This window comes from Telopea speciosissima, chromosome 9 (assembly GCF_018873765.1).
Source record: "Telopea speciosissima isolate NSW1024214 ecotype Mountain lineage chromosome 9, Tspe_v1, whole genome shotgun sequence".
In the NCBI taxonomy this organism is placed as follows: domain Eukaryota; kingdom Viridiplantae; phylum Streptophyta; class Magnoliopsida; order Proteales; family Proteaceae; genus Telopea; species Telopea speciosissima.
Genome location: NC_057924.1, coordinates 9617088 through 9628673, shown reverse-complemented (window position 1 = coordinate 9628673; position 11586 = coordinate 9617088). Strand labels below are relative to the sequence as shown.

The following is an 11586-nucleotide window of genomic DNA, read 5'->3' as shown; positions in this document are numbered from 1 at the left end:
GGAAGAGTGAAACGGAGATGAATTGAAGATGAAACATGACCATTGCAGATTCTGGTCTGAAATCTAGACCTTGGTTTTACAGTATTGATTGAGGGCCACCACCCAAAATGTGAATAGTTTGGAGCAGTAAACAATCTAGTCACCATGTTCTTATAGAAACTCCCATTGTGTTTAGCGAAATTATACCATAAATCAGACCAATGATACAACTATTATTAAACAGTTTGAATTATACCATAAATTGCATCAATGATATTGTATCCACTACATGCTGTTGCTCATTCTTCTCCCACAAAAGCCAAGTGGAAATATTTGTATTTCTTGCACATTGTAGGAACAAAGACTTCAATCTTCTAAAGTTGCTGTAGTGATTTGTTTAGAAGCTAATCTCACCAGCCTTTGCCTATGAGCCACAACCAATCAAGCAGTATACCTATAAATATACCTCCAAGGAGGCACAATACAAGCAAATTTCCCAATGCATTTTGCTCTGGGCCCTACAAAATGGAAATCCCCTAGAAATTTCAATAAGATAAAACATGAAAGGAAAAACACCATTCAATAGGAAAACTTCAGAACTCAGGATGATAATACAAGTAATCTAACTAACCTTGTAGCCACTGGGTGCTGCAGTGAGGACACAAACAGTCAGGTAACCATTGGTTAATCCCAAGAAGGATGTCAGCATCATCATCCATCCTTCATCTCCATATTTGGCAACGAAGTAGAAAGCAGGGATGAGTAAGAAACGAGAGAGAGTTGCAACCATTAGGCCTTGTCTAGACTCCAATGTTAGAATTTGTATGAGCGGAATGTATCTTCCTAGCAGATCCCAGACATTATACATTGCAATCAGAACAAGTGGATACCTGAAAAGAAATCAGATAACACACATAAGTTGCAAGTTGGGGGGGGGAGGGGGGGAGGGAGGGATTGGGGAGACCATTCTGATAAATAAGTTGGATATTTTGTGAGGGAAACCCCTTTGTGAAGTAATTGCTTTCTTAAGCTGTCAACTCGTTGAGTACATCAGAAGTTTTAGAAATAACGGGAAGCAGAACATCAAGCTTTTCAAATGAAGTATTACTTAAGAAGGGTGCTCAAAGGAGCTCAAAGTTCATGTTACAACAATTCCATGTGACATATATTATGGTTTTTAATTGCTGTCATATGCACGTCATCCAGTAAATCATGAAACTTGTTTGATCAGATGGCATCACAGTAGACGCTCTGAATTCTAGAAATAGTGAATATCCATAACAAGAAATAACAATGCAACTAATATGATGACCATTTCAACTCTAACAATTGGAGTTTTGGGAGTTCTGAGTAACTAAATGTGATTCCCAGTATTGAATTGTTGAAAAATCAGTGAGATAGATAAACAATCAGTGGACTAATCTCGAGTACAGAAAGTTTCTGAACCTGTTTATTTGGTTGTCTTTAACGGAGGACTTACCATGAACCCAGGCTATGAGATCCAGTATCTTCAGATAAAAACCCAGGGAAGATTGACAGTGTCAGCACATATATCAGAAAGATGTCAATTGCATAGTCGATGTTCTTAAAAAGCAATTCTTTGTTGTTCAGACGATCCAATACTTTGGAGTCTTCTGCAGCGTGCAGAGAATCCAAAAGCTGCATATGTTGTATGTCAGTAGATAGAGAACTGGAATATACTCCTTCACTTGTTTCTGTTTGGATTCCACCAGCGGCAAGGTCAGCTGAAACTGTTTTTGACCCTTCAGAGGCTGCCTTTGAACGATAGTATTTTACTATTGGCAGTTTGGGGAAGACAAATGCGTAGAGAATAACACATAGCAGCTCAAAAAGTGAAGAAATGGCAAGGAATAACACTGCAGTGGGAGTAACATAAATTATATTCATCAGTAATAATAAAGATAAAAGGTAGTGTGACAATCAGATACATCCATGAGAGATGTAACTTATACATGTTGTCTTCAGATCAATGCATTAAAGAGTGCACAAAGTAACATTGGGTTCACCAAATAAGCCTGAGCAGCTTCTACAAATACCCAAGAACCATAACAATGAAAATTATATTCCTGAATGAAGAATTCTGAAACATTGAAACTAACTTCCCTAACAAAGTTCCCAAACTCATACTCTTCAATGAAAATAGGCACCAAGTCCTTATATTATTGTAATATACTTGTGAATTAGTTCAGCCACATCATTGTTTGCTAGTTATGAATTAGTCGTACACTCCTACTGCATTATCATTTACCTTCAAATTCTGATAAAGAATTGTTCCTTGATTGTTCCCCAATGCTATCCAAGGAGATCAGCTAAAACATATAGAGATTTCATAACATACTATGGCCTGTCACTCTAAAAGTTTTGAGAAACTAGCCAGTGTTTCTCAAGCTGAATCAATTATGCATTGACATTGTTTTTGACAAGGACTTGCACTTGGAAAGATATCCCAAGCTGTGCAGAAAGTGAGCTACATGCAACTATAGAACAATATGATATCTGCTTCTTTTTTTTTTTGGTGAAAAAGTGATATCTGCGTTGACAGAGGTTAAGACAGCAACATAGAGGTCATGAAAAATAAAAAAATTCATAAAAACAATAGAAAACATTATAATCATCAATCTTATCAAGATTAACTGTATTGAGAAAAACATGAATCTAGTCCGTTGTGAACTCTTCTCCAAGGATAGCTTAAATTATGAAATGTTGCTTTCCAGGACTAGGATGGAGCTTAATGTGCCTACTACCAACTACTTCAAAATACAATCTTATGGCCTTTACATTACATCCTACCTTAATGCCTCTGGAAGTATAATTTCCATTCCTTGATGTGCAAGTAAAACAGTGTCATCAGAAAGCCCCAAAAAAATCACTTTATTAAAATTTAAGAAACCGCTCAAGGGAAATGAAGTCTAATTAAGAGATATGTTACATACATGCACCCTTGCGGAGACCATTCATAGAACTCTCAAATGCTGCTTTTGTGATTAGCCTCAAAGCGGAGGTTAGAGCCCCTGATGCAGCCATACCAGCAAGAAAAGACTGCAGGATTTACAAGAAGATTTGCAATTCTGACAATATGTTGTGATAAACTTGGGTAAGACACTTATCGGAGAACATTAAATTGGTAACCTCCCTACTTGGATGAGTTCAGGATGCATGAAGGAGAGGTCCCCAACCATTCCACCCTGGACATGGGCATCAGCAACCCCAAAGGCACCCATGATGGCACAGATACCAATATAAGTCCATAGTCCTCCTTTTCCTGATGTAGCTAAATCCAACTATCACAGAATGGAAAAAATATGATATGCTCTAAGAAACAATGAAATGTATTACATGTGAATTACCAAATCTAACTGGTAGAATTCTAGAATATCTTGGATGATAAAAATAAAACAACATAGGTACACAAACTCACAACTAGAACCAATAGAGAACTTATGAAGAAAAGGATATATCCAGTTAAGTTCCTTCTTCGAGTATTGATCTTTGCCTCATTGTATGCTAGTACTGTGAGTGTTCCAAGAGCAAAAGGTTGATACACAAGGATCAGTACCCTTGCAGGGTGGTAGTGCTGCATGGGAAATGCAAGAAACCCAAGGTGGTAACTTCATTAAATGAGCTGGGGAGAAACAAAGCATATTTTTTAAGAAAATATTGCAAATGGTAATTATGCCCTTAACCAACATTTAGCATTTTTTTTCCTATTTTCCTCTATTCAATTAAGTAGCTAGTGGATGATCTATTGAGAAAATTACTCACCAACTCTGTCTGTATACTGACCAAACTGAAAAACCATTTAGTAGTAGAGCCGAGATAGCAAAAATGGGTTTTGCTTTTTAGGTATGTGTCTTCTATATGTTTAGAAACTCATATATTGAAGTGTGGTCACGATGGATCTACATCAAATAGTTTCTACTATTGTTCAGTTAATCTATGAGTTTCTTAGATATCAGACTTATTCAGTACATTGGGATCTACTAGATCCAGAAAGGCGCGACATTTTGACGAGATTTTAATATGTTCTTTTACAGTGGGAGGGATACCTTCCTTCCTGTGAAACTTTCTCATTGAGAGAAATGTTATCTATCACCTATGATGACTAAGACACTGGCTTATAATGAAGATGCCAACAGCTTCATTTAAGAAAACAGGTGAACTTGGGTGGGAATTATTGACAAAGCAAGACAAACTGACCATCACCCCGCCGTCTCTCCCCTTCTCACCTTTTATTTTTTATTTTTTGGGGGGGGGGGGTGGGGGGGAGACACAACCCTAGTGATCCTAAGCACTTCTGTTGTCTAAATGTTTTAGACTGTTGAAGGGCTGGAAACACATTACGATTGAGTTTGAACGACATGATTTCTTATACACATCCAGTTTCTATGTCTTTCTTGGATATAGAACCTAATAAAATACACTTGAAATATGGAAAACCATACATTTTCGGGTCCATTTAACCACAAAACAGGAATAGATTGAATTGCAGGAGATGACATTGCTATGTTCTTGGAGTAGGGGTTTCAATCTGGGGAGACTCACACCATTGATAAGCGAGAACCATTAAGCATAACTTAGGTTGACTGAGCCATTCAACTATCATTAGGCACCCAATCACAAAGATATAAATAAAGATAATACTGGATCACAGCAGCTTTAGACTTTGATGGCAATCACTGCACAACCAACCCTCAACCACCCCCCCCCCCCCCAAAAAAAAAAAACTCTCCCTCCCTCAAGGTTCCTGGTTGAGTAATCAGAACCCAGTTGGAACTGTGTTCGGGGATAAGATTGGATGATTCTAATTTTCACATCGCTTAATCAAAAACCAATTTATATTCAGGTTGGCGATTCCCAGCCTCAACACATCTGACCTGATCCTAATTGCTCCATTTCCACCCTTAGTTTAAATGAACCAGAACAACTTAACCCAGCTTCTGTAATTAGTTTGTGGAGTCTTGGTATTACAAGAGCAAGGATTAGGCCCCCGAAGGTACTCAAAGACTAACAGTGCATTCGTTTACATCTAGTACAAAGCCACAACTATATAATCAAGTAGACTATTCCATAGCATAAATCATAAACAAAGTATCAGAAGCTGACAAAGACCACGTACCGGGAACAACTTGGTATAATAATCCACTATTGTCATGATACTGTTGTATGCGAAAAGGCATCCATTTCCAAGAATCCAGCACACTAGCACTGCAGTATGCTTGCCCTAATGATGAAAGATAATGGGTATCAGAAATTGATTCAAAAGAATTCATCACCATGCATCACTCCATGTCCAAGAAGTTCATCTACCTATATAAAGCAATTAAATTGTTTAAATCACAAACCTCAAATTTAATTGGAGCCTCATATCCACCAGACACCATCATTACTGTTCACCTTCAAACACACCCAGAAGCAAAGCACAGGTCAGAGTTAGATGCATAATACTAGAAGTCTCTGGCAACTCTTATGAAGCAGCTTCCTCTGTTTAAAAGGGGAAGATTATATTGCATTGGAATATGGAGTAAAATTAGAATGGAAAATTCATATGATTAGATACTTCATTATTAATCACCATGACAATCTAAAGTCTTTGGACATCACAAAAAATAATTTTCAAGTATTCTACAAAAAAAAAATTTGAATTAACAGATGAAGGAACTTCTCTGAGTGATTTCACATCCTTGAAAAGAAACGATTCTGAGTTAACAGATGAAGTTATTTCTCTTTTAGGGCGAGGGAGAAAAAATAAATAAATAAATACACTGAAAGAGAATAGAAGAGGAGAAGAAAGAAAGAGAAACTGGGTTGCAAAACCGTCCTCTGTAAATAGTAAACTTAATACAAAGAAGAAGCTGGGTTTCTCCAGAAACTATAAATGATGCATAAATTAACAAGAAACAGAATGGATATTATCATTCAGAAAGGGGAAAATTAAGAGGGTATAAACAACCCATTGGAGAGCAAAGAATGCAGAAAGTGACCTCTCTGGAAGGATTGGTGATGTGAGATGCTTGGATCACGTAAGTTCTTCGAACCTCTTTCTCTCTCTGAACTTGATTAACTGAGAATCGAGCAATTCCCAGAATGTTACGAAGGAAGTCAACGGAGTTTATTGTTTGCTCTCTGCTAGTGCTGGAAGTTAACCTTTAAATGATTAGGAATCCCGGAATAAATTAGTAAGTATAAAATGCGTAGTTGCTGTGGCTTCGACCGTATTTGCAATGTTGCAGAGATACCCCATCTCCCGGGAGAAATGAATACGTTCTTCCACATCTGAAGCTAACGTAAAGGAACATCTCACGTGCTTATTACTGTAGAAGGAAGTCAAGAAAACGGATGCTCTGTTCACCTGACCATTCAATCATATTATTGTTTCTCCTTGTTGAATAGTATAGAACTATAGAAAAGTACGGTTTACTTGAACCGATAATCCTAACCAATGTGACTTCTTGAACGATCAAAAATTTGTTCAGTGGAGTTACCTTCAGTTGTGAGAACTGATACAGAGATCAGATGATTCGAAGTCACCTGAATTTTTTTTATCCATCTTGTATGTAATCCTTTACATCAGAAACCAAAAAGACAGATTTCCAAATCTCTGGGTATAGTCCAAGTCAGGGAAATCCTTCGCAGTAGCAGGGAATTCCAGAATACGCTGGCGGCCACTGTGGAAAGCTAGAATCGCCAACCCACCGACCCAAAAAAGAAATAGACAGACAAAAGCTCAAAATGTATCAACGGATTTCCAAGTTGCAAATGAAAAACATAATATTTGAAACCATTCCCCCCTTCCCTTCTCTCTCTCTCTCTCTCTCTCTCTCGGGCATGGCAATCCCTTCTTTCAATTTTATAGAGGGACTTTATCTAACTAACCTGAATCAAACATCTACACATACTTGCAGAGTTGCAGGAGAGAAATTTTAATGCAGAAGAGTACAATGGTGAAACTAGATTAATGGAGCTTGGATAAGGCTTGCTTTTGTTAGAAACATGTAATCTCTGATCTCTCTCACATGGATATAGGCAATATGATGAAAAGGTTTTAAGTTTTAATCACCCAATAACACATTCCTTCACTGTGGTGGGTGTGGATCCATTACTTGGTGGAATCAGCTCATTGCAGATAGCTTAGCTACCTCATGGCAATGGAACCATGGGCTCATATTCAACCGAGATACTGAATCCACTGGTCATTCCCTGCCTTCCAAATCTTTTACATGGGGTCGAAATGATGAGCAAATTGATAGACCTGTCTGCTGCTAATCTCATGATAGTTAAGACTTAGGTGATTTTGATGTGGTTTTGAACTGTAGATCAACTGGAAATCGAAGTAGTTAACATCAATTGATCTTTCCAATACTTGCTCTTTACTTCGATAAATTGAAGCATTCAAATACATTCATCTGAAAAATGATAACAAGGAAAGTGAAACCGAGCTGTTGGTATGGGAATGCCATTGTCTACACATTATTCATGTACACTGAACGTGACTGGAGCATCCAGTTTCCATCAAGTACGTTGTGAAGGATTTGCTGCAGCAAATTACATCTTACAAGCTTCCATTTCATTGTCGTGCAATGATGAATCTCCTAATTTTGGACAAACAGACTTCCTTCTTTGAGAGAAGTTGCTCCAATTTGGGGTTTAAAAATTCATATCATCTCACCAACTTTTGCCTATGAGCCACAATCAATCGAGGGTTACCCCTGCAAATAGGCCTCCAAGAAGAAATAATACAAGCAAATTCCCCAAGGCATTTTGCTCCGGTCCCTACAAAACCAGAATCCCATAAGTTTCTATACAAGTTAAGAATCATTTAAACTTGTTTGTTTTTCTCTTTTCTTCATAAACAGATTGTTTTGGAACATAAAATTTGTCAAGGTTATACATAGAGTAACCAACCTTGTAACCTTTGGGTGCTGCAGTCATGACACAAACAGTGAGGTAACCATTGGACAATCCCAAAAGGGATGTCAACATGAGCATCCAACCTTGACCTGCATATTTGGTTGTAAAGTAGAATGCTGGAATGAATGAGAAACGAAAAAGACTCGCAATCATTAAGCCCTTTCGTGACTCCAACATTAGGCCTTTTATGAGGGGGACATATCTTCCAACCAGATCCCACACATTATGCATTGCAAACAGAACAACTTCATACCTGAAAAAGGCCATAAGGAATCAATGAGTTGCATGGAAAAATAAAGAAAACCTTATGCATAATAAGAGAAATAGTTTCTCTTTGGTCTATCATATAGCATGTTTAAATTGTTTTATACCTGTGGGTCAGCGGTTAAGATTTTGTTTCTTATGATTTTACCTTTTTCAGATACAATTGTAGTGGGACTAAAGCTGACCTAGTTTCATTAACTGTAATATGATTCAGATGGTCAAAAGTTGTTTGGTTTCTTGACTCAGTAAATGATCATTGAGTGAAGCGTAGTTCACTGTATCAATAAACCTTAATGCCAAATGGTCAGTGGTTTTGGCAGTCTGAAGTCTGAACGATATTTTTAGCTGATCAGGTTTTCTGACATTTTAGCTGATTGCTATTAGGAGAGGAAAGATTAAGAAGGTCTAGGTTGAAACTTGAAAGCTCCACAAATTACCATGGGATCAAAGTGGACAAGAATTGTGTTAGTATGACACAATTTCTTTCCAATGAGGCTAATAGTGTCATTTCACATGTGATACTAGATAAATGTCCATTACAATGACACATTTTAATAATGACATAATGATATGTCACTTTCAAATTATTTTTGAAAACCCTTATATACCCTGAAATACACCTAAGAGGTGTCATTCAGACATTCCCTTTTTAAAATGGACAGAAAAACTTTATTCTGAAATATACTCTAATAAGAGAATAAAAATGGTTCTGATGATGAAACCATTCTCCCATAATCTCACAATGCCGGATTTGGGAGTTGAACATGTATATATCTATAGTTATTGTCACGGAGAAAATATGAAATAAGAAGATTGCTTTAAAAAAGTGACTGAAAAATAAATAAATAATCAAGCAGTTACCATGAACCCAAGCTATGAGAGCCACTATTCTCTGATAAGAATCCCGGGAAAATTGACAATGTCAGCACATAAATCAGAAAGAGGTCAATTGCATAATCTATGTTCTGAAAAATCAACTCTTTATTTGTCAGACGATCTAGTAGTTTTGGATCTTCTTCATCCTGTCAGAATTCCAAAATCATATCAGCAGATTGACAATCTCACGAGATTATTATGTCCTATACACATTAAATGAAGAAGGGGATATACCTGGCTTGGTATTGTTTGAATGCCACCAGCAGCAAGGTCAGCTGCAACAGTTTTCGATCCCTCTGAGGCTGCCTTTGCACGATAATACTTCACAATTGACAGTTTGGGAAAGATGAATGCATAAACAAGAACACATAGCAGCTCCGCAAATGATGTCAAGGCAAAGAAAATAACTGCAGTGAACGGTAATGTAAAAATGTTCATTAATCATCTTTCATAAATTTCAGACAAAGAATGAAACCAGACTATTTTATTAGGAGAACTTCATCACTAGAGTCACCGTCAGTTATATGTATCATTTACTATTTATCATTCTGCTTCATCACTGAATGAACTCTTCCAGAAGAAGATTTAGTATAAAAGCATCGCTATGAAACAAAGTCTTGACGGATTCTAAATTATTCAATGTTACTTAATCCTGGGCAGATGATGCAACGCAGCCTAACTGGTTTATAAGAAAATCCCAAACAGTGGTCTCACTAAGAAAATATCAGTTGGAGACCAACATATACTGATGAAATGTGTTACAAGTTTATAAAGCATCATATTGACTTGAGAAAAATAATAGGCAATGTATTTTCAATAAGAGGGAAAAAAAAGTATTTGGTTTTCCTTCAAGAGTAAATATGCCAATTGTTAATGTGCTTTGGGTACTGTTCACGTGAACAGTGCCATAAATAGTACCGTATACTATTCACATAAACAATGTCGTGAACAGTACCGTACACTGTTCACGTGAACAGTAACTAAAAGATGAGAGTTGTTAGTCAGGGGCAGTTTGGGAATTTCTCTTGCGTGTTAGCTCTACCCTATTATTAATAATATTGGTGAAGAGGGGAGAACAATTTCATTCGATAATTCTCCCAAAAGGATTACAGCCACTTCTCTTCTTCTTCATCTTCTTCCTCTCCATCTTCTCCATTAAATCTGGTTTTATTTACATGGTATCAGAGCTAGGATCTTAGGAGTCGATTCTACATCCTAGGACCTACTCGATTACTCTCAAATTGATCAAGACAGTGTTGCGGTTTTGAAGGCTTCACGTTTGAAGGTTTTCGTGACCACAGTTTGAAGGGGCTGCAGCACCCTATGCTGCGTTTTGGTGGAGTTTGTTGAGACTGGTTCATGATTATATAAAGGAACCTAGTCTCGATTTTGTGGTGATTGCTTGATATCGATTCAGGGTTTTGGGAGGTGATTATTTTTTCGATTTCAGTTCTTTTTTTTGGTGGTTTGAAGGTTCTTTGTAAGGTTTTCCCTAAATCAATCCTTGCTGGATATTGAGATTGCATCGATTTTTTGTTCTAAAATCGATCTTTGAATTTTTCATTGGCTGTTGGCGATCGTGTTTTCTTGCTAGTTCATCACTTTTGCTTAGTTTTTATTAGTTGTTGGTGAATTTCTGCATCGGTTTGCTTGATCGAGATGGGTGACCCAACTGAAGATTCTAAAGGTGTTATCTCTGAGGTTGTTTCGGGCTCTTCCAAATCTATTACAGAGAAGAGATTGGAAGGGGTAAGTAATTTCCAGCAATGGAAGAAAATTGTGTGGGTTGTTTTGAACTTTTGACTGGTCGTGGCCAACAGAAACATCTTACAAAGGCCAAACCAGAGGATGATGAAGCGTGGGAAATTGTAGATGCGCGCATTCTGGGACAGATGTTGAATAGTATGGATTCACAGATTGTTGACTTAGTGACTCACATAGATACTGTGAAGGAGTTATGGGATTACTTACATGTTTTGTATTCTGGATAGAATAATCTATCCCGTATATATGAGCTGTCACAGGAGTTCTATCGTGCTGATAGGAAGGGACGTCCGTTGACCCAATATTTTGCCAATTATAAACGAATGTTCGAAGAGTTAAATGCATTGCTGCCCATTAGTTCGAATGTGAAACAGATGCAAGATCAACGTGAACAACTTGCGGTCATGGGATTTTTGGGAGGACTGGGCCAGGAATATGACTCAGTACACTCCACTATTCTTGGAGGAGATAAAATTGCCTCACTTGCAGAAACTTTTTCTCGCGTTCTTCGTGTTTCTCGTGATAGTTCCCATGAACCAGTAGCTGCTCCTGGTGAGAGCTCTGCCCTTGTTGCTTCTAGTCAAGGGAGAGGTAATGGTGGACGTAAAGGGGGCCATGGTGATGGTATAGCTGACCGTCGTGGTGGAAGAGGCAGTGGTAGTGGTAATGGTGGTGAAAATTCTGGTTCTGTGAAGACTTGTAATCACTGTGGTCGACCAGGACACATTCAACGCTTTTGTTGGAAACTTTATGGGAAGCCACCGCAACAGCAGT

The 11586-nt window shown here is 37.7% G+C and overlaps 2 protein-coding genes across 6 annotated transcripts in view; both read right to left on the bottom strand.

Annotated features, from left to right (window-relative positions):
* Positions 1-275: 275 nt before the first annotated feature.
* Positions 276-6065, bottom strand: LOC122640048 (equilibrative nucleotide transporter 3-like). 2 transcript variants are annotated; one of them, XM_043833154.1, is made up of 10 exons: positions 5982-6065; positions 5343-5394; positions 5117-5221; positions 3419-3574; positions 3138-3281; positions 2934-3039; positions 1460-1856; positions 611-869; positions 389-497; positions 276-350 (listed from the first exon to the last, which is right to left on the bottom strand). In XM_043833154.1, exons 2-9 carry the CDS (start codon positions 5382-5384, stop codon positions 390-392), a joined length of 1317 nt encoding a protein of 438 aa, XP_043689089.1. In that variant the 5' UTR covers positions 5385-5394; positions 5982-6065; the 3' UTR covers positions 276-350; position 389. The 2 variants fall into 2 exon arrangements, with proteins under 2 accessions (XP_043689089.1, XP_043689088.1); XM_043833153.1 differs by having other exon boundaries at positions 276-497.
* Positions 6066-7458: 1393 nt separating this feature from the next.
* The window catches only part of LOC122640050 (equilibrative nucleotide transporter 3-like), a 28082-nt gene continuing 23954 nt past the window's right edge, over positions 7459-11586 (bottom strand). For 3 of the 4 annotated variants that reach the window (XM_043833156.1, XM_043833157.1, XM_043833158.1), the window contains 4 exons: positions 9283-9455; positions 9034-9194; positions 7903-8161; positions 7463-7770 (listed from right to left, as the gene is read on the bottom strand). In XM_043833156.1, the coding sequence (XP_043689091.1) occupies positions 7690-7770; positions 7903-8161; positions 9034-9194; positions 9283-9455 (674 nt within the window). In that variant the 3' untranslated portion in view covers positions 7463-7689. Of the gene's footprint in view, positions 7771-7902; positions 8162-9033; positions 9195-9282; positions 9456-11586 lie in introns of all 4 variants that reach the window. The other variant, XM_043833159.1, reaches the window with a different exon arrangement.

Bases quoted from the DNA above. Each gene is read 5' to 3' on its own strand.
- LOC122640048 (XM_043833153.1), bottom strand. From the start codon at position 5,384: ATGATGGTGTCTGGTGGATATGAGGCTCCAATTAAATTTGAG. The intron at 3,040-3,137 runs GTAGGGAGGTTA...TAAATCCTGCAG, and splicing joins TGCATCCTGAACTCATCCAA to TCTTTTCTTGCTGGTATGGC. The intron at 498-610 runs GTTAGTTAGATT...TCCATTTTGTAG, and splicing joins CAGCACCCAGTGGCTACAAG to GGCCCAGAGCAAAATGCATT.